Source organism: Xyrauchen texanus, chromosome 15 (genome assembly GCF_025860055.1).
Source record: "Xyrauchen texanus isolate HMW12.3.18 chromosome 15, RBS_HiC_50CHRs, whole genome shotgun sequence".
NCBI classification, from domain to species: Eukaryota; Metazoa; Chordata; class Actinopteri; order Cypriniformes; family Catostomidae; genus Xyrauchen; species Xyrauchen texanus.
Window position 1 is genome coordinate 33,332,779 of NC_068290.1, and position 23,326 is coordinate 33,356,104.

At 37.2% G+C, this 23,326-nt stretch overlaps 1 protein-coding gene across 1 annotated transcript in view; it reads left to right on the top strand.

Annotated features, from left to right (window-relative positions):
• Window positions 1-23,326, top strand: part of dnah5 (dynein, axonemal, heavy chain 5) — a 172,738-nt gene that overhangs the window by 40,573 nt on the left and 108,839 nt on the right. The window contains exons 15-38 of the mRNA XM_052143760.1: window positions 123-329; window positions 452-623; window positions 806-951; window positions 1,842-2,004; window positions 2,898-3,137; window positions 3,842-4,038; window positions 5,114-5,207; window positions 7,141-7,283; window positions 8,030-8,231; window positions 8,748-8,983; window positions 9,261-9,479; window positions 9,724-9,786; window positions 11,532-11,770; window positions 12,339-12,579; window positions 12,752-12,951; window positions 13,064-13,217; window positions 14,552-14,715; window positions 15,019-15,175; window positions 17,419-17,631; window positions 17,724-17,948; window positions 18,563-18,735; window positions 20,187-20,365; window positions 21,307-21,494; window positions 22,963-23,157. Of these exons, the coding sequence (XP_051999720.1) occupies window positions 123-329; window positions 452-623; window positions 806-951; window positions 1,842-2,004; window positions 2,898-3,137; window positions 3,842-4,038; window positions 5,114-5,207; window positions 7,141-7,283; window positions 8,030-8,231; window positions 8,748-8,983; window positions 9,261-9,479; window positions 9,724-9,786; window positions 11,532-11,770; window positions 12,339-12,579; window positions 12,752-12,951; window positions 13,064-13,217; window positions 14,552-14,715; window positions 15,019-15,175; window positions 17,419-17,631; window positions 17,724-17,948; window positions 18,563-18,735; window positions 20,187-20,365; window positions 21,307-21,494; window positions 22,963-23,157 (4,410 nt within the window). The remainder of the gene's footprint in view (window positions 1-122; window positions 330-451; window positions 624-805; window positions 952-1,841; window positions 2,005-2,897; window positions 3,138-3,841; window positions 4,039-5,113; window positions 5,208-7,140; window positions 7,284-8,029; window positions 8,232-8,747; window positions 8,984-9,260; window positions 9,480-9,723; window positions 9,787-11,531; window positions 11,771-12,338; window positions 12,580-12,751; window positions 12,952-13,063; window positions 13,218-14,551; window positions 14,716-15,018; window positions 15,176-17,418; window positions 17,632-17,723; window positions 17,949-18,562; window positions 18,736-20,186; window positions 20,366-21,306; window positions 21,495-22,962; window positions 23,158-23,326) is intronic.

Sequence of the window (23,326 nt, forward strand, 5' to 3'; positions counted from 1 at the left end):
TCCTATTAATCCTAATGCAATTCCATTTGGTGACACTAGTATAATGCCCCTTCAACTTCCTATTTTATATATTTTTTTACAACATTAAATATGGCAACATACAACGTTAAAATCTTTTACAGATAGATGTGGTTAAACTGGGCCTGCAGGCTTCATTACTGGTCAAGAGTCCAGAAACAGGGGTGCTGTACGTGAACTTTGACCCCCAGATTCCAACCCAGATCCGAGAGACAGACTGCATGATCAGGATGGGACTGGAGATTCCACCTTTAGGATCAATCCTGCAGCAGAGAAAGGATGTTTTCAAAAAGAACTACAACAGACTGCAGGTACAAAATCATTTTCACCATTCAAGTTAACTCAATTTGCATGCCGTGCCATTTGTAGATCCACTAACAAGGTCATTTTCTTTGCTTGTGTGCTCTGTTGCCTTGTTTGTTCCTTGTCTCAGCTGATGCTGATGGAGAACACCAGGGTAAGGTCTAAGATCCAGCCAGCTTTTGAACAACTGCTAATGCCACATGTGGCTAAAGTAGATGATGCCATCCTGCCCGGTCTGACCTCCCTCAACTGGACCTCCCTGAACATTGAGAAATACCTCAACCACATCTCTGCTGTGCTTGGTAAGAGACCATACTTTATAGTTACTTTCATCATGACCACATCATGACCACATTTTTGACATAGATAGATGTCTCAAATGAAAGTGTTCTTCTTTTCCATCCACTGTCTAACAGATTTTGTCCTTTTTTTCATTGCATTCTTTTTTTTTGTCTATAATTCTCCTCTGTCACTTGGTATGCAGATGACCTTGAACTTCTGCTGCACAGAGTGAATGACCTAGTGGAGTTCAGAATCGATGCTGTGCTTCAAGAAATGAGCACAGCCACTCTCTGTGTGTTACCAGTTGATGAGCCATGCACCTGCGAGGAGTTTGTCCAGACCACCAAGGTGTGCACACATCTACATATGTATACTCATATATATATATATATATATATATATATATATATATATATATATATACAGTACTGTGCAAACGTATAGGCACATAAGATGTTTCACAAAAGCATTTGTCTTAAGATGGTTATTTAGATCTTCAGCTTTAGTGTTTCAATAGGAAATATACATTTTAGACTCCCAAACATTTCTTTTGCAAATATAAAAGTAAAGAAGAAAAGGGAGCCCTACAACAGATGGCATGAGCCCCACATAACATTGAGTCATTCTAGAATTACATGAAGAGATGAGACTAAATTATTCTAAATAGAAGAACTGTTGCCAATTCCCCAAGAAACTTGGTACATCCTAGGAGTCCAAGAGTACCTAGTGGAATTGATGCTGTTTTGAAGGAAAAGATGGTCCCACCAAATATGGATTGTTTTATTTTATTTATTTATTTATTTTTAGGTTTACAAAATTTTGTATGACAATTTTGTTATTTGATAAAAGAAAACTCTCAGTAGGCTATATCAGTACATATAGAGTTAAATGTCATCCAATACCAATTTCTGTACAACTATTGTTGTTTAAAGTCTATTGGTGACAGTGCTTAGCCACAGTAACAATGCTAAGTCACCGAATAGAGTCAGTAGTGATGTTTCTGTAGAAAGACTAGTATCATTATATTTTTCATAACATTTTTGCATCGACTTGGTATCAAAGTATCTATACTTTTGGCATCCTACTCAATAGTCCTGTCGAGGGCCTTGTTACTGCTGCAGTTTGCTATTTAAATCTTTGTTAAATCTATTTTCTTGTCATGACTAGACCAGCAAAATGTTTTGAATTAAGGAATAATCAATCTGAATCATGCTCATCCAATTTATTTATCATTTTAGGAGCTTTGCATCAAGGGAGCCCAAATGCTGCATACTAAAAGCTCATTAGTGGAGGAGGCAGCCAATGAGCTGATTAATATGTTACTGGAGTTTGATCAGGAGGAAGAAAGAAACCTTGTTGAGAGCAGGACGGAGAGCAAAGTGGAACAAGTGGACAGTGATGGTGAGACCTGCTGTTGAACATCTCGATGCTGCAGAACTGAATTAACATATAAATTAAAATGCCCATCTTTATTTAGCTTATGGAACAGAACACGTGCAAATAAATTACACTGGCATTTTCTTTGACCATTTATTCAGTAATTGCACAAATCATATAAGGTCTTATGATAAAAGAGCTTATTGTACTATTAAAACACACTGTGACCTTTGGAACTCAGAGCTTCCTCCCCAGTCAACATTGAAACAAAACTGCAAAATCACTCCGAACATGCACAACTTTCTGAGGTCAGGCAGATGATTACATCAACACCTGACAATCCACACTTACAGATCAATTATGAATATTGGGTGATCAGAAACAGCCATGGTGAGGAAATAAGGAGAAAGCAGGATAAATGCTATTATTCCTAAACACCAGAAGAAATAACTATGAGAATAAAATAAGATAAATTTGTCAAACCGTGTGCTGTTCCTGGCTTTTTTGTTGCACCTGCTGCTAAGCATATCCTTCTATATGACCAATTAGAAATGAGCAGCTGAAGTTTATCTTTAACATGATCCCTGATCAGTTCAGTCTGACTATAACTGTTTGAGCAATGCATTTGAGCATGGATTGTTTTGTGAATCTGTCCAAATGCAATGCAGGTTTCTCATAGAGGCTGTTTTTGAAGGATGGAGTAGTTAAATGGAATTGTTCCCCACACCAAACTTGCAGCAAAATGCTGTTGCTCATTTCATAATTCTTGAAGGTGCAGCTGCACCCTTTCAGAAGGCACATAAAACTTAACCAACATGTCAAAAGCACCTAAGGAAAAAATAAAACATTGTATGATATGACCCGTTTAAAGCTGCATCATTAAATACATGATGATCTGTTTCATGTATCCAAAGGAGAGGAGGAGAATAAATCAGACGGCCGCCTTCTGTCACATAGCACCACGGCCCCAAGCATCACGTCTCCACAGATGAGAAAGAAGAAAAAGAGGGACCTGATGGAGGTGATGGAGGAGGAGGCAAAGGAGCTGCTGTCTCATTTTAACCATAGAAATGTAGATGCATTACTGCGTCTCACACGTAACACACTGGAGACTCTACGCAAGCGGATCCACGCATCATCACTGATGCACTTCCTTGGTTTGTGATGTAATTTCCTCCCATAAGCTGTATATTATCTGATGTTTTTCAAGATATTGCTTTAGTAATAATGCAAAGGGTGTTATTAAGAAGAGTCTTATTAAAGGAATAGTCCTTCCAAATAATAAAAAATACAAACTCCATATGCTGTTATTGTTTCAGTGGAACACAAAAGTAGAAATTTTCGAAGAATTGCTTCGCAGCAGGAGCTGTCAAGCTCCAAAAGGACAAAGAAATATCATAAAAGCACTGTAAATAGAGTCCGTATGACTTATGCACTTTATTCAAAGTCTGTTTTAAAGTCATATGATAGGTTTGTATAAGGAATAGACCAAAATGTAAGTCATTATTCACAAATAATCTTCACCTCTTCCGAAGCTTGCGTCTAGCCTCTGTCCACATCCAGATTCAAAAATGGCATAATAACACCATTTACACAAAAATAGCATTTATCAACAAGTATGTAGAATCCAAATGTGATGTGCCATGTTTGAATTCTGGACACAAACACAGGCTAAACTCAAGATTTAGAGGAGGGCAAGATTACCAGTGAATAATCAGTGAAAAATTGTAGCATAGGGGTCTGGAAAGTTATGGGGTGGCAATAGAATGACATCATTTAATTCAGGGATTCAAGGTTTTTCGCATTCTTTTGTCCTAGCATAAAGCATTATATAACTTATTTAATTCTGCTTCCCATGCAGGAGAGACAGACTCCCACAGCCAGCAGAAGGGAAGTGGGCCGCAGCCCATTTTTAGGGTTAGGGTGTGTTTGGCCATTCCAAACATCATCATGGCTCCAGCGTTAGATGAGGTTCAGCAGGCATTAAACAGAGCCGTGGACTGTGTGGTCAGCGTCATTAAAGGAATAGGACAGTGGAGCAAAGAAAGGATTTCCAAGGTAAAAAAACTGTAGTTTACTTTTATAATTAGATACGTAATAATAATAAGAATAAGAATAAGAATAAATAGACCTTACAAAGATAATAAAAGTCCAAACATGAAATCAAATTTGATTGACGGTGTTTACTTTATGTTCCTGGTCTTATTCTAAATGATTCATTTGTGGACATTTCGGTCAGGACCACTTCCATCAAAGTAATTACTTTTATTGACTTACTGACAATTTGAAACAATGGTGTTGATGGTATGATTTTGGACAAACTCCCTGCCCATCCATGCAGCAATGCATAGTCAGTGCGAAGAGAGCAGTGAATCACCAGGGGTAACTGAACAGATCCATCAGAATTATTTTACGATTGTGTAGACTTTATATAATTTTAAATATTGTAATAAATTAATGGAGGTCTTATGTGTCCAAAATTGTATTGGTAGCAGCATCAATCAGCTGAGCGTCAGCTATGCAAGCTTGACTAATGTGACCTGTTTGAACTAATGAGTAATGATAAAATGAAGTTCAAGTTCTGTGGAACATTTTTTCTTATTGAATATCCTCTTTCACAATGGGTTGCAACACCATGTCATGTTTTCTTAAAGTAGCCTATACAATGGTCCCATAAAGTATTTGGACAAATGTTTGAATGCCATTACATTAAATACCAAAATATCAAAGCAAGTGTCATGTATTAGAATAATTGATAAAAATAGCACAAGCAATTTTTCCCCTTACATCCACTAAAAATTACATTAAGAACAGGCTAAGAAAAGTGAATTTTTTGGAAAACTTCATAAACCTCATAATTTGTTCACAAATTACACTTGCTTTGATATTTTATTATTGAATGCAATGGCATTTTAATGCAAGTGTTTTTTAAACATTGTGTAGAAATAGTTTTCAGGACCACTGTATGTATGACACTATAACTTGGCTTTTGTTTTAGTCACTTTTGTTCTTGAAAATTGAAATTATATTGCTTTCTTGAACTGCTGTGTACTTAAAAGTTGCCATATCAAATGTATATGCATATAATTCTTGTTTGAGCGTGAATGCAAAATTTGTATTTTTGCTGTCACAGAGGAAAATGTGTGAGCGACACATAGCTGCTTTAAAACAGAACAGCCAGGAGAGCGAATTAGAAGATGGAGAATCAACCTATCGCAGCTTTGCTGGTATGAATTTTCCTCAACTCTCTAATTACACAGCTCAGCAGAGCACAACAAGAGCTAACAGTTCTATCGTCAGTTCAAAATGTGTCTTTATTAATGGTTGAAAATTAATGCTCTGGATGGATAAGCTGATCTCCAATCATTCGATTAATAAAATCAGGGAATAAAGTGCGTGTATAATGAGGCTGCCTTAGGAGGGGATCGAACCCGGGTCTGCAGTGCTCAAGTGTTAGGTGTTTGTTACTTGAAAAATAAAGCAAAGTACAAATAAACAAGGAAAGCTGAGCATCCACAAAACAGAGAAACAAAAATAGACACAAGGGTCTAAAGGGTATAATAAGGAAAGCACTTAGTCACTGGAGGCACAGGGTACATAGGCTCAAAACTGAACACAAAGGCAGGAAACAAACAGACTTATAAAGGCCTAGACACAGGTGAAGTGAATGAGGGTTAACAAGCAGAAAGTTGAAAAGGTTTAGGGGCGTTGGTGCCATCTGCAGGCCTGGAAGGAGTATGGGCTCAAGGAAAGCACTCCCTGCTGGTTTGGAGGGGAACAGCAACCCAAAGAGGAGATCCTTTACAGCGTGCAGAAAGTGGATGAAGTTTTATTATTCAGATCCCTCCTTAGTGGAATTTTCCACAAAGGCGCATCATCCAACAGCTCTACCAGCTCTGTAAACCAAGGGCGGTTGGGCCAGTCTGGCTCAACCAACAGCACAGTTTCCCTAAACTGCAGGATTGTGTACAACACTTGGTTTAGCAAATGAAGGACAGGGAATTCATAATTTGTTTCATTGGCCATTTGTGAGCTAGGGCGTCCAAGCCCAATAGAACCTGAGTCATGGTGTACTAGGGGCAACAGTGCATTGTCTCTTGGCCACAACTGCAGTGATGTCCTTGTGGATCAGACCGTGAACATGCACGTCTGGTGGAAAAGCTGTCAGATCCATGAGGACAGCAAGCAGTTCTAGTTGAATTATGTGCCATGTATTTCACTTACCTGACCAGGTGCAGAAGACCAGACAACCGTCACATGGGGATTCCCGGCTTGTGTCGGACATGTCCATCGTGAAAGCTTGGCCTGGCCACATTGCTTGCACGGTTAGCAATAGTGTGTCACCAGGAGAAGTAACAGACCATGTGATGAGGGACTCTCAGTTGTAGTAAGTCCTAAAGGGTTATGGCTGGTTCCTTTGGCATCCGTCAAACCCTGGAACTGTTGCAGAGTTAGGGGCTACCCCCGGCATCAACTTGTCAAACACTGAAGTAAAGATCAAGTGCGTTCTTCTGTCAGATGCGCCTGTACGGCCACTGAGTCAAGTTTTATTCCAAGAAGCAAACTGACTGGCATCAACACACTTTTTGCCCAAGTGACTTTGAGGACCAAAAGCTCCAAATGTGTAAGCAGAAGATCCCTGTTCTTGCATTGAATGTTTCATGGATTGTGCTAAAAACAACCAATCATCGAGATACCATGGACACTGCTCAGGCTCCATGTATTGAACAGGCAGATTCTACGACAAAGCGAGGATTCGGGCATCCAGAGCATGAAAGATCTCATCGCGACCTTGAAAAGAAAGAATTTGGATGCAGTGGTGCTGTGAAAAGAGAACAGAATACATTTACATTCTGTCTCTCTCTCTCTTTCTCTCTGTCAATTGCTCTCGAATAGAGAAGATTGCACAAGTAAAACGGCAGTTCTACAACAGCATTTCTCTACTTGACCATAATAATAGCTCTTTCTCTGTAAAATTATATCATAGTATTCATCTCTTCAAGTATATTAAGTTAGAGTGCTCTGCATTTAACAGATCTGATTTCATACAATAATATTTCTGAATGTTTCTTTTAGATGTACCTCTCTACTTATTTACAAACTCTCATTTCTCATCTCTGTGGTTTATCATTTCAGTAAAATTTGTGTTTTGTTTTTCAGAAGGTAGTACCTCAGATGTCTCAGCATCTGTAAACCAGGCCATTCCCATTCAAGTCAAGAACTACTACAAGAGCATCTCTGAGAACAAAGAGATTGTCAAACTGGTGTCTGTGCTGAGTACATCCATCAACTCTACCAAGAAGGTCTGCTGTTTATTTTTTGATTTGTTGTGTTGTTTTTTTAATTAAATTAAAAAGAAATGTACATTTCATTTACATTTACAAAACGATTGTATCCAAAGTGACAGATTTTAGCCCCTATTTCCAATTGGGCCGAGTCTGTTCTCAATGGCTCAAGTCAGAAGATTTTGGGCTAGTCAGAGTTTCAGAATTTACAGAATATCACATAGTATATGTTGGGTACAGACTCTTTTCCTATCCTCGGATTATAATTCGACTAGTTGGAGTATATAAAAAAATGTTTGATATTTTAAAGCCGACTATAGAAGAAATCTATGACGCTCCAAAACTAAAATCTGAAGTCATACAGAAATTGACCATGTGGGGATACTCGAAGTGGAAAAGTTAGTTCAGTTTTGGCAGTACCACTACAATGACAATGACAAGCGCTAAGGGGAGTGTTTTTCATTGTTGTGTTCAGATCTACTTTACAGTTGGGTAGTGTGTGAGATCCTCAGTCATTTGGTGTGTGATACCTTTTATTTTCATCTGCTATATCCATTTACATAGTGAGTGTGTGTGATACCTAGTATTTAAAAAACAAATCCTAATTTGAAGTCTGTTATGTGTAATCCAGACTTTATAGTGTATCCAAGGAATACATTTATCAGTGCGTTCCCAGGGAATAGCTACCAGCAGCTACAGGAAGACAGTAATGTGACAGTATGTCAATGGTAACACTTTTACTTTTGTCATGTACTTTTATACAGGAAGTAATGAACGCTTTGGATCGCTTCAGCCTCTATCACCACATCTGGAAGAAAGACAGAGAGGAAACCATCCAGAAGTTCATCAAGGGGAACCCTCTGCTCTCTGAGTTTGAGTCTCAGATACTGTACTACAGGGAACTGGAGCTAGAAATTAATGCAGAGCCTGAGTTTATATCGGTGGGAGCTCTGGCTCTATATACAGGTAGAGAAAATGGCTGAAGGAGTAATCGAAGGGATGTTCTGAGCTGCATACATGTTTATTATTGCTGTTCTTGTTTCTAGGTTATAATATGTATATACAGTGTTTATATGCTAAATATATATATATATATATATATATATATATATATATATATATATATATATATATATATTATATTCTTTTTATTGTTAATAATTATTTATAATTATTTACTAATGATTATATTATTAATAATTCTACTAATAATCATTATAATTGTACTTTCTTTTTTTTGTTTTACTTTTGTATAATAAACTATTTTTGTACATGTAAAATTAGGGTCCTAAAGCAAAACCAGTTGAGAGCAAATGCTCTGCAATATACAAATAACAAAGTAGAGGTGTATTTCTTTTTTTTTTTTCTTTTTAGGGCAGAATAAGTTATCGTTTTTTTCTGACTTTACAATGTGTTACTCTGATGTTTGTCAAGGTACAAAATTACCCCGTACTCTTTGTGTGTTGATGAATTTACCTGCAGCTGATATGAAATTGGCCCTTACTGCCGAGACAAAGAGCTGGATGGTGGATTTCGGTCACCATTGCAACAGGAAGTATCGCATGGAGATGGAACAGATCTTCACTTTTGTGGATGAGGCAAGCAAGAAGCTCAACAGGCAGATTAAGGACCTGGATGATATCCGCATTGCCATGGCAACACTCAAGGAGATCAGAGAGCATCAGATCTCTATAGACTTTCAAGTTGGTCCAATTGAGGTACAGAAAAACAAAAAAATCAGTATAGTTACAAATCCTTGGCAGCAATTATACCATAAGCAATTTATAGCTTTATCTTAAAGACCATGAAAACTGCAACCGCAACACAATTAACTTCGATTGTCTGAAGCTTATCAGTTTTTCTTCCCACTGTCTGTGTTGATTAGCTCAACAGAAATAATGTTTTAGAGGCAGAGAAAGTTATTACTGTGCATTCTAATGAAAGATTTATGAAAAGGATTAATTTAGTGTCTATTGTCCTGGCTTTGGCCTACAGGAATCATACAGCATGCTGCATAAGTATGCATTGTTTGTGGCCAAAGAAGAAGCTGAGAAAGTGGACACCCTCCGGTACACCTGGGAGAAACTGCTGGCCCGTGGCACAGAGGTGCAGAATGAGCTGGTGGCCCTGCAGCCCAACTTCAGAGGAGAACTCATAAGAAATGTTCAGACCTTTGTGGATGACTGTCAGCACTTTTACCATGATTATGAGAGGGTGAGTCCTGAGGGGACGGTAAACTCTATCCACCCACAAGTTTACTCAAGCAATTATGGTGTCATGCAAAAACAGTTGTTTTTTTCTGCATTTCTGTTCCTGTGGGTGTTCTGTGACATGAAATGCATGAAATAAAAGCACTCAAAGTTTTTTAGATTCAACTCTTGAAAACAATGTCTTTTTATTTCATGAATTAACTATATGTGCATATGATATTTTGATTTTGTGCTCATCAAATCCTCAGGATGGTCCAATGGTGGTGGGATTGGCTCCTCAGGATGCCAGTGACAGGCTTATTATGTTTCAGGTACAGTTTCTCGTTATTTACCATGCCTAGAGCTACATTGGAAAAATTCAAGATATTTTATCAGGCGTGAAATACTTTAATAGATGGTTATTTGTTAAAAACACAAATCTAATGCAAATGAATATATTTTGGTTTAAGTTCAATCAATGTTCTACAAGGTGCCTATTAAAATCTGGCAGACATTCTAGAACGGCTAACATCACTACCTTGCAGCGCCTTTAAGTTAGTCCAATATGTATCTTGTTTAGACAACTTTTATTTATGTGTTAAAAATAATAATAATAATTATAAAAAATAGGTTGAATCAACACAGTGTAACTAATTTTCTCATCAGTATTCCCTAACACAACAAACTCTAATTTTGTGGCATTGTGTTTACAGGATGAAAAATTATTTTAATGAATCAGGGTCCAATTTTACCAAAGGAACACTGATCTCCCTAATGGTGACTTCACTCAAAACAGCTATTTGCAACAAATCTTCATGAAAAGCATAAATTATTAAAAATATCACATATTTATACATCTCCAAAGGCACCATGATTTGACCAAAAACACAAAAGTAATTTATTGAATTGCAAAGGCTTATTGGTATTTCATCAGCCTCAAAGCTCAGTAGCAGATGCAACAATATGAAATTCATTGTGTTTAGCCTTAATAGCTTAAGGCTAATTGATTTCAGAAAATCCTCTAAATGAACAATCCCATGCAGTTCTTTTGCAAAATACATGTTGTCAAAAATGATGGTCCAAATACCAGTTATGCATTAAAAATCATAAAGTAAATACTACTTAGCAATATTTATATAGTATAAATAAATGTAATATTAAATAATAGGATATTATTATCACATTATAATTATCACAATAATTAATTTTCTAGTTGCTAAACTTTTAAACAGAAAGTAAAAAGTAAGAGAAGAATAGTTTTTTTAAAATGTTTAAAGGGATAGTTCACCCCAAAATGAAAATTATCTCATCATTTCCTCACCCTCACATCATCCCAGATGTGTATGACTTTCTTTCTTCTAATGAACACAAAGAATATCTCAGCTCTGTAAGGTCTTTTTAATGCAAGTGAATGGTGGCTAGAACTTTGAAGCTCAAAAAAATTACATAAAGGTAGCGTAAAAGTAATACATACGTCTTCTGAAGTGATGCAATCACTTTGGGTGAGAAACAGACTAATATTATGTCCTTTTTTTTAACATAAAACACTTTTAATTCAGTGTATACATGTATTACTTATTACTGCCCTTATGTGACTTTTAGAGCTTAAAAATGATGGCCACCATTAACTTGTATTTTTTTAACCTACAGAGCTGAAATATTCTTCTTAAAACCTTTATCTGTGTCCTGCAGAAGACCTTTTCATTTTTGAGTGAACTATCCCTTTAAAATACTATACAATCACATGAGATGAAGACTCTACAGTAGTCATAAAGCTGCTTTATTCTTCAAATGGTACATAATGTGGAAGCACAGCCGAATATGTCTTGTTTTATCTCAATCCACTGTTACATAACATCAAGTTCAATCAACCATTGTATACCAAATTGGAACAAAAATATTTTTAGAGTGTACGTGCAATTTAAATATCACAGGATTTATTATAACAACATTCTATCTGTCTATCTATCTATTCTGTTGGTAATATTCTATCATGATTTTACGATATGTGATATACATAGTAATATAAATACATTTCTATTGGTTATTTACTTTACAACAATCTGGTATTGCACAGAATCACTTTGACAACCTGTTCCGCAAGTACATCACATACACAGGAGGGGAGGAGCTCTTTGGTTTACCTGTTACCCAGCATCCTCAGTTGCTTGAGATCAGGAAACAGCTGACGCTCCTCCAGAAACTCTATGGACTCTACAACAATGTCATCGACACTGTCAATGGCTACTATGACATCTCATGGGCCGACATCCACATCGAGAGAATCAACAACGAACTCCTTGAGTTTCAGACGAGGTGAGAAGGTTAACGAAGTCAAACCAAATTTCTGCCCCTCACATTTTCTGAAACGGTTTAAGATTCGCCCTCTGGCTATCATGTATTAAGTTACATTGAAAAGCATGAATGCACCTGGGGATTTCAATTTCATCGGCCTGTTATGGGTTATTGCAGAAACCTATTTTGAATAGATTCATTCTTCATGCCTGTCAAGGACTGAAATGAAAGACAGCTGTGTTGGAGCAGGTACCAGTGTAAGCCAAACAAATCTTTACAAAAAACAAGGTTGAATTAAGAGTTTTCTGTCTGATTCAATTTAAAGTGCTCTCAAAAATTCAGTGCAACAGATGTGACCACTACTTACAACCAATAGCCAATTGCAGCAAGATATCTCCAGTAGCACAACGTTATAAAACAGTTAATCGGTTAAAGTTACATGTCATAGAAGAAACAAACAGTTGTTAATTTTTTGAAATAATGCTTACAGTTTCACAGACTGTTTTTAAAAACATAGTAGGTGCTCAGTACTCAGTAAATAGTAAACTAGTTTTCTATTCTGAACATAACCTAACTGACTGCATTGTAGGTGCCGTAAGCTGCCACAGGCCCTTAAAGGGTGGCAGGCATTTTTGGAACTAAAGAAAACCATTGATGAGTTTAATGAATGCTGCCCCTTGCTGGAGCTAATGACTAACAAAGCCATGATGACACGCCACTGGAAGAGAATCACTGAGGTTACAGGTCACATCTTTGAGGTCGAAACTGATAACTTCAAGCTGCGCAACATCATGGAAGCCCCACTGCTGAAGTACAAAGAAGAAATAGAGGTTTGAAGTCGTTTTTAATTAATAAAACTTCGATTAACTTGATGGATGGATGGGTGGGTGGGTGTTTGGTTGGTTGGTTGACTTAGGTAGGTAGGTAGACAGACAGATAGACAACCAGAGTGAAAATTTCAGTAAAGAATTCCATTCTAATTGTACCAACATATTTGGATAGGACATCTGTATCAGTGCTGTTAAGGAGCGTGACATCGAGCAGAAACTCAAGCAGGTGATAGCGGAATGGGACAACAAGACCTTTACTTTTGCCAATTTTAAAACCAGAGGTGAGCTCCTTCTGAGAGGAGACAGTACGTCAGAGATCATTAGCAACATGGAGGACAGCCTAATGGTGCTGGGATCCCTCATGAGCAACAGGTGGGCCATTTAAACAAGTGCAGCAATTTTCTGAACCTATAAAATGATTAAATCATGGATTGTGGAGATGAGTTGTGGCATTCAGTTGAATGTGTGTCTTGTATCTCTACAGGTACAACACTCCGTTCAAAGCTCTGATCCAGAAATGGGTTCAGAACCTCTCCAACACAACGGACATTATTGAAAACTGGATGACTGTGCAAAACCTCTGGATTTATCTTGAGGCTGTATTTGTTGGTGGAGACATAGCCAAACAGATGCCTAAGGTAACATCAGTGATTAGGTTTTACCCTCATACATTAAGATCAGAAAAATAATAATTGGTAGCTCAGCGAGTAAAGACGCTGACTACCAACCCTGGAGTTGCAAGTTCGAATCCAGGGCATGCTGAGTGACTCCAGCCAGGTCTCCTAAGCAACCAAACTGGACCAGTTGCTAGGGAGGGTAGAGTCACATGGGTTAACCTTCTCATGGTCGCTAGAATGTGGTTCGCTCTCAGTGGGGCACGTGGTGAGTTGTGCGTGGATGCTACGGAGAATATCGTGAAGCCTCCACACACATGTCTCCACGGTAATGCGCTGAACAGGCCAGATTATAAAATGTGCAGATTGACGGTCTCAGACTTGGAGGCAACTGAGATTTGTCCTCTGCCACCCAGATTGAGGCGAGCTACTACACCACCAGGAGGACATAGAGCGCATTGGGAATTGGGCATTCCAAATTGGGGAGAAATAGGGTTAGGGATAATCAGGAAAAGTTTAAAAACCTGCATCTACCACATGAACATCGAACCACAATTTCCAAGCCATGGCTCTGCCATACATCTGTATTTATATCGGTTTAAAGGATTAGTTCACCCAAAAATGACAATTCAGTCATTGTTTACTCACCCCTTTGTTGTTATAACCCTATTTAACCCTATATTGTTTTCTTAACACTAAGGGAGAAATTGTGAAAAACCTTTCTGCTCAGTGATGTCATACAATGGCAGTTTATGGTGACTACCTCTTCAAGCTTCAAAAGAATGCAAAAGTATAATTCAGAAGTCTAATAAATTATACCATGAGACTCATGATTGTTATGAAAGCATACAATAAGGTTTGGTGAGAAACAAACTGAAATCTAATGTATTATTTAGTGAAAATGTTCACTATTTGTTGATCTCCTGTGCGTGTTCATGATAAGGCAAGAGAGCAACAGTTAACATGAGTCTCGTGGAATCATTTATAATGGAATCTTCTAAATTATACTTTCATGTTCTTTTGAAACTTGAAGATGTAGTTACCATAAACTGTCATTGCATGACATCACTGAACACAGAGGTTTTTCACAATATCTCCCTTAGTGTTAAGAAAAAAAAAAAAAAAGAAATATGGGGTTATAACAACACAGGGGTGTCTAAAATATGACTGAATTTTCATTTTTGGGTGAACTATCCCTTTAAGATGCCACACTGTATGTATTATATTCCTGATTAATATGTTTCAGTCTTCTGCAAACTATGTCAGTAAGTAAATAAGATTTATTGAAGTAATGTTTTTAAAACATCATGTGAGAGAGAGTTCATGTGAAAGCCACCTACTTTGCTTCTCTCTTTTAGGAGGCAAAGCGCTTCTCCAACATTGATAAGTCTTGGGTAAAGATCATGACTCGAGCTCATGAAATGCCCAACGTGGTCCAGTCGTGCGTGGGAGATGAGACTATGGGTCAACTACTGCCTCACCTGCTAGAACAGCTCGAGATGTGCCAGAAATCCCTCACAGGGTACGTTACACATATGTTTATCCGTCAAGCAAAGTTTATATATATATATATATATATATATATATATATATATATATATATATATATATATATATATCTTCGTTGCCATGACGATGCTTCACATTTCTTCCTTTAAACCATCCAAAAATTGGCCCCATTCACATCTATTGTAAATGCCTCACTGTTAAAATGTTTGCTTTTTTTAAAGAAAAGGAGGGACAAGTCGAAAATGTTTTTTGTGGTAATCAATATTATGCCACAAATGCTGTCTTGAGCTCAACTTGTATTGAACACACTTTACAGGTATCTGGAGAAGAAGCGCTTGTTGTTTCCACGTTTCTTCTTTGTATCAGATCCCGCTCTGCTGGAGATTTTGGGCCAGGCGTCTGACTCGCACACAATCCAGGCCCACCTGCTCAACATCTTTGACAACATCAAATCTGTCCGCTTTCATGATAAGGTGATCTACAGTACTCTTAAAAAAGAAAACAGCACCTTGAACTAAGCCTACAATGGTTAATACCAGTTTCTCACGGTCATGGAAGATCTTGAATAAAATATCAGGCAATTTGAAAGTTGTGAATTTAAAGCCTAGAAATTTTATGGATATAAAATAGTAAAAAGTAATCGAAATTTCTTTTGTGAATCAAAATGTCCTAAAATATTTTATTGGGTAAAAATGGATAGCCCATTTGTGCCACATAGATAAAAAGTCATAATTATGAGATAAAAAGTCAAAATTATTAGATAAAATGTAACTATGTTTGAAATAAAAATTCAAAATTATCCATCCATCCATCCATCTTCAACCGCTTATCCGAAGTCGGGTCGCGGGGGCAGCTGCTCCAGCAGGGGGCCCCAAACTTCCCTATCCCTAGCCACATTAACCAGCTCTGACTGGGGGACCCCGAGGCGTTCCCAGGCCAGTGTGGAGATGTAATCTCTCCACCTAGTCCTGGGTCTTCCCCGAGGCCTCCTCCCAGCTGGACGTGCCTGAAACACCTCCCTAGGGTATCCTTACCAGATGCCCAAACCACCTCAACTGACTCCTTTCAACACAAAGGAGCAGCGGCTCTACTCCGAGCTCCTCACGGATGACTGAGCTCCTCACCCTATCTCTAAGGGAGAAGCCCGCCACCCTTCTGAGGAAGCCCATTTCGGCCGCTTGTACCGCCGACCTAGTTCTTTCGGTCATGACCCAACCTTCATGACCATAGGTGAGGTAGGAACAAAAATTGACCGGTAGATCGAGAGCTTTGCCTTTCGGCTCAGCTCTCTTTTCGTGACTAACGGTGTGATAGAGCGAGTGCAATACCGCCCCTGCTGCCCCGACTCTCCGGCCAACCTCCCGCTCCATTGTCCCCTCACTCGTGAACAAGACCCCGAGGTACTTGAACTCCTTCACTTGGGGCAAAACCTCATTCCCTACCTGGAGTACGCACTCCATCGGTTTCCTGCTGAGAACCATGGCCTCAGATTTAGAGGTGCTAATCCTCATCCCAGCTGCTTCACACTCGACTGCCAAGCGAGTTCAAAATTATGAGATACAAATTCATATTTTTAAGATAAAGTCATAATTTCAAGCTAAAAATTCTAATTTATGATATACTAAATCCAAATTATGAGATGCAAGTCAAATTTGTGAGATATTAAATCAAAATTATGAGATAAAATTCAAAATGATGAGGTACTTATTCATAATTATGAGATTGTAAAGTCAATATTTTGAGAAAAAAAGTAAAATATGACATACTAAGTCATAATTTTGAGAAAAAAAGTAATAATTATGATTTTAAAAAGTCATTGAGATAAATATGTTGAAATTAAGTCAAATTTATGAGATAAAAATTCACCATTTTGAGATACTAAGTCAAAATTATGATATGCAAAGTGATATTTATTAAATACTAAGTCACAATTATGAGTTAAAATAGATACAAATTAAAAATTGTCACGATTCCCTGGTTGTCTGCCCTGTGTTTCACTAGTCTTTGTCACAAACTCCAATTCCCATGATTCCCGGCCCTCATCACTGCCAGCCCTGTGTCATTGTTCTCACCTGATTGTCGTTTGTCATCGAAACCGGTGTGGATGGCAACAGTGAAGAAGAAGTGCGAGTACTCGCGGATGGTCAAATCTGCCTGGGCCAGTTCGGTGAAGAAAGCTGCTTTCTTGGCAGTGATGAGGGCCGGGAATCATGGGAATTGGAGTTTGTGACAAAGACTAGTGAAACACAGGGCAGACAACCAGGGAATCGTGACAAAAATGTTGAGATTAAAAAGTAAATTCCTTATTATGATTTAGTAACTTAAATTGATGACTTAGCATCTCATAATTATGACTTGGTGTCTCATAATATTCAATTGATTTACCAAAGCATTTTCTTATTTTCTTTTTTTTTTGTGTGACACAAATGGGCTTCCATAGGGCTTTGTGAATGCAATGTTTATAAAACATTATCCAGTAATCACAAATGGATTATTCTTTTTAAATCACAAAATGGAAAGTTCTTGGAAATAAAAAATAAATATTGAAAATGTGTGAGAATCCCTGTAATACTATATTAGACAGGTGACCAGTTTTCTGTTGACAGTGGCATGCTGCTGGTGCATGCCATTGTCATGTTTAAGGATCAGATTTTCAACATATAGTATGCTTTAAAATTTCTACTTTAAAAGCAAACTCTGCTGGGTTTGATTTCAGATGTATGATAAGATTCTGGCAATTTCCTCACGTGAGGGTGAGACAGTAGTGCTGGACAGACCCGTGACAGCGGAGGGAAATGTGGAGGTCTGGCTTAACGCACTACTGAAAGAATCCCAGAGGTCTTTACACCTTATCATCCGTCAGGCTGCTCTTGCCATTCAGGACTCTACTTTTGAATTGATCGACTTTTTGGACTCCTTTCCTGCACAGGTATTTAAAATAGTTACAGTAACAGCATCTTATTAAATGAATTTAGACATTAAAGTGTATATTAACAGGACTGTTGGGTTTGTGTGGTTAAGGTTGGTTTACTAGGGATTCAGATGATATGGACTAGGGATTCTGAAGATGCTTTGACCAGTGCCAGATATGACCGTAAGATCATGGCTAAAACCAATCAGTTCTTCTTGGAGCTTCTCAATCTTTTGATTGACATGACCACAAAGGACCTCGGAACTGTGGAACGGACCAAGTATGAAACATTAATCACCATTCACGTACACCAGAGGGACATATTTGATGATTTGGTGAGTGTTAGAATCGGATTAGGAATGAAAGAGTGAGGCTGATTGGTGTTAATCCATTTTCATAATTCTTGGACTCATTTTTGAGCACAGAAGTATCATCCTGGAATAAACTTTAATAGTTTTGAAATAGTCAGACCCTCATTTAAGACTTATGTTTACACTCTCTGCCTCTACTATTCTAATAAAGTCTCTGTATTGTTGCCATTTGCTCATTTGAGTTTCGATAGGAAGGGTAAACTGTTTTTGTTGGGATGTTAGAACTTTAATAACTTTGGCAAACAAACCGTCTTTGCAAAGCTGCACAAAAGCCAGAGGCAATTTAGCTAATGACTGCCACCCTAATTACCATTGCAGTCACTGTTGGGTTTAATACGGCTTTATTTCTTAATGCTTTGAACTTCAGCTTTCTTGTATTTTGGATGTGTCATAATGTCAACCGGCAGGGTCGGATGTCTTAATAACTTATGACTAAATGCCATATTTCATAAAGAAATCATGAGTATGTCACATCCCTCACACTTTTAAGCATTCGCAGATGCAGATTTGAGTCAACTCCAAAAGATAACCAGCCAAAAGAGACTTATCCCCCTGCAATTTCTGTTCTTCTTCCACAGTGTCGTTTGCACATCAAAAGCCCCACAGACTTTGAATGGCTGAAGCAATGCCGGTTTTACTTCCACGAGGACTCGGATATGATGATGATCAACATTACAGATGTGGGCTTCATCTATCAGAATGAGTTTCTGGGCTGTACTGACAGACTGGTCATCACTCCACTCACTGACAGGTGCTGCTGAGAATTACAAGCTTGTTTTCCTCTAGTTTACAAATGTGGGGCCATTTATGCATGTTAAACAGTATTACGTTTTAAGGCAGATCTGATTTCTCATATATCACACAACATGTTTTGCTCAGATCAGCATGTTACTCAAGAAATTATCTTGTGCATAAAGACAAAATAACATTAGATCTTTTGTGACATTATTTTCATGACAAAACCTCTTATAATCTGCAGGATTTTTGGGCTGCCGCATGAACATTTTCTCACACAAATTTAAAAGCTCCCTGTTCACACATACAGAAGACTAATTTCATAAAAATGGTCTCGTTTTATAGATCCCCTATATATGCCATTTCAGTTCTCTGTCTATTTTTCAAGCAAACAGTCTTATTTTTTTTCCACTGTATGGTAGCAAGTACTAGAACAATAATTTGTCCTCTATTACCTTACATCACATTATAATGATATATATATATATATATATATATATATATATATATATATATATATATATATATATATATTCTTAAAGAAAATGAATATACATGTACTTAAGAAAATATACTTTATTTTTTTAAATATTGCGGTAAAATGTGACCTGGACATATTCTTGACTCTGCATTTAGTTAAGTACAATTTTTCATACAGATGTTACTTATTACTGCTGAAAACAGCTTAAAGGGATAGTTCACACAAAAATGAAAATTCTCTCATCATTTACTCACCCTTATGCCTTCCCAGATGTTTATGACTTTCTCTCTTCTGCTAAATGCAAACACAGATTTTAGAAGAAAATTTCAGCTGTGAAATTCAGCTGGTCCATAAAGTAACTACAAGTACCAGCAAGTGAATGGTGACCAAAACTTTGAAGCTCTAATAGCACATAAAGGCAGCATAAAAGTAATCCATAAGACTCCAGTGGTTAAATCCATATCTTCAGAAGTAATATGTTAAGTGTGGGTGAGAAACAGATCAATATTTAAGCTCTTTTTTAAATTGAATCTCTACATTATCTTTCATATTCTTCTTATTTTGTGCTATTTGAAGCTTACAAAGTTTGGTACCTATTCACTTGCATTGTGAGGACCTACAGAGCTGAATTTTTTTTTTTTAATCTTTGTTTGTGTTCAGGAGAAGAAAGAAAGTCATACACAAATGGGATTGCATGAGGGTGAGTTAATGATAAGAGAATTTACATTTTTGGGTGAACTATCCCTTTAAAACAGCATATGGTGATTTGCTGGTCTCCAGACTTGGCCAATCTGCTTAGGCTGGTCTGTTTATCTGTTTTTGGAGGGTTTTTAGGCACTTGTCAGCTGATCAGGCTAGGAGACCAGCTAGCATAACCATCTTAAACCAGCTAAGACCAGAAACCACCTTAGGCTGGTTTAATTTTCTTTTTTTACAGCATGGATGCTTGCTTGAAATGCTTTTAAAAGGTTTAATCTATTTCTCAGGTGCTACATTACTTTAGCTCAAGCTCTGGGAATGAGCATGGGTGGAGCTCCAGCCGGGCCAGCAGGAACAGGAAAGACAGAGACCATTAAGGACATGGGCCGCTGCCTGGGCAAATATGTGGTGGTGTTCAACTGCTCCGACCAGATGGACTTCAGAGGCCTGGGCAGAATATTCAAAGGTGTCGCACATTTGTTTCATTAGTGCACATGCAAGTTAATGGAATGAATAATCCCAAAATGAAAATAAGTTTTTCACCCTCATATCATTTCAAACTGGTATGCATTTTTTAAGAATATCCTGGCCACTCCTTTCTCTATAAAAAAAGTGAATGGGGACTGGGATCGTCATAATTACATATTTACAAAAACACAAATAAAGGATCATAAAAATAATCCTTATGTCTGTATTCCAAGTCTTAGGTAGCCATACAGTAGCTTTATATAAGCAACAGATTCAGAAATTCATGCCTTCTGCTGTACTTCTCAAATAGGCCAATATTTATGTAAATTAAGTTTGTGAAATGCACAAGAACAATGGCTTTTGGTATCAATGATGTCAAATGGCACTGATGTTGCTTTTGTGTAATCTATATGACTTTTGTAGTCCATGTCAGAGCTTCCGTGACTGGGAAGATTATCAGTAAAAATCTACTTACATTTCGGTCTATTGCTCCCAAAGCTGTAATGCTCAAGTTATATGGCCCACTTTTATTATACTTTTATGGGGCTTGTTTGTCATTCTGGAGCTTGACAGAACCAGACCTGATTCATTTTCATTATATGAAAAGAGTGGCCAGGACACTCTTCAAAAATTCTCCTTTTGTGTTCTACAGAAGAAAGATCAACACAAAGGTGAGTAAATAATGAGGTTTGGGTGTAATATTCATTTACATGAAAGCATAACCATGTAATATAATCATAAATGACAAAGCATTTGAACTCTGTTAGCAATCATGTCTAATTCATTACCCATATGCGAGCAATATTCGGATGATATGGTGTGTGAAATTAAACATGAGAAACCCATCACTTTGATTTCTGTAGTTTCACCAATGTGTTCATGTATTGCTTTTTTTTTGTGCTAGGCTATGATAATATTCTTTCATTTTTGCATCTATAGGTCTTGCACAATCTGGCTCCTGGGGCTGTTTTGATGAGTTCAATCGTATAGATCTGCCCGTGCTCTCAGTGGCAGCCCAACAAATCGCCATTGTGCTCACGTGTAAGAAAGAACGGCGCAAGAACTTCATCTTCAGTGATGGAGATAATGTGGAGATGAACCCTGAATTTGGCATCTTCCTTACCATGGTGAGCTGGTGCATTGACTTGATCTTAGAAATATTACATAGCTCACAGCAATTTAGTTTTTTAATACTAAAATTAATACTAAAGTATTTATAAAATAAATAGTTTATACTCTTCCAAAAAGTCTGATAGGATGAGCTGGGTTTGATGCCATTGTAAAATAGCCAAAATACACTGATGAGCCAAAGCATTATGACCACTCACAGGTGAAGAGAATACCATTGATCAACTCCTAACAAGGCCACATGCCAAGGTCTGGGTAAATTAGATGGCAAGTGAACAATCAGTTCTCGTAGTCAATGCGTTGATTGCAAGAGAAATTGATATACGTAAAGACCTCGCTATTTGCGGTCCAGAGATGGGATAGTGCAGAGCTGATCATTTGATATCGCGGTAGCTTCCCGTGATGATCACAAGGCTTACCTTGATATCATGGGGTAGACTTATTAACTTAAGACAAATCTGAATTCTGAAAATTTCTAGTTTAATTTTTTTAGGGATCTTTTCTACTTTGATGAGGAAAAAGACATGCATCAAAATAAAGGTTTTCTAAATTGCACTTCATCACACTTGCTTACATGTATCATGGTTTTGTCATGATTATATATATATATATATATATATATGCTATATGCAGTTTATTATATATTATAATAAGACATATTTTGTGCATTTTTAAAAGCTAGTAAATCTGAATCTAATTGGGAAATCTGTATCAATACTCTGCCCAACTATGAACATGTAAACAGCCTATAATTAAGCAAATTTACTGTATAACTTGGCAGAAAATTGTTTATTCAGATTGTAATGAATAATTAATGTAACTGGTTCTTGAACATTGGTGTTCTTGTATCATGTTAATATTAATTTGATACCTTTTTGTTAAAAAGTAATCAGCCACTCATGGTTGCGTGTTAGGCACGATGCAATGCAGTGCACATCCCTTAAACAATCTTGGAACAATCACTGTAACACACAGCTGTGAGTGCCTTTTCATTTCCCCGCAGTATATAACACAAGGGAAACATTAGAAATATGGTTACTTATAAATAACTTCGGTAACCTTTTACAATAAGGTTACATTTGTGTACATATGTTAACAACATTAGGTAACATGAACTAACAATGAAAAATACTTTTAGAGCATTTATTAACCTTGGTTAATGTTCATTTCAACATTTAGTAATACATTTTTAAAACAATTTAAAAACATGATCTAACAATGAACAGTTGTATTTTTATTAACTAGCATTAACAACGATTAATAAATGCTGAAAAATATACATGGTTCATTATTCGTTCGTTCATTATTTCTAATGTATTAACTAATGTTAACGTTCTGAGATCGTTCAAAAATGATACAAGACCAGTGAAATGAACGATTAACCTTATTCTTACACTAACCATAATATAAATGAAAATCCCTGTATGGTGGAATTTTCCCCCTGTTATTTTTTTTTCATCCGTGCAGAACCCTGGATACGCTGGGAGGCAGGAACTTCCTGAGAATCTGAAAATTAACTTCCGTTCAGTGGCGATGATGGTTCCTGACCGACAGATCATAATCAGAGTCAAACTGGCAAGCTGTGGCTTCATTGACAATATTGAGCTGGCCAGGAAATTCTTCACTCTATACAAACTCTGTGAGGAGCAGCTCTCTAAACAGGTGAATATCATTTTTGACTTAATGGCTAAAGTTTAACAGATTTTACACTGAGTTCTGCCACACTCATTGTAAACTAGATTCATACAGAGAAGACTAGATATTTAATGTGATTGTATATTATAAGATATAAACCAGCTGGCATTTCATTATGCCCCGCTTTAAAAACATT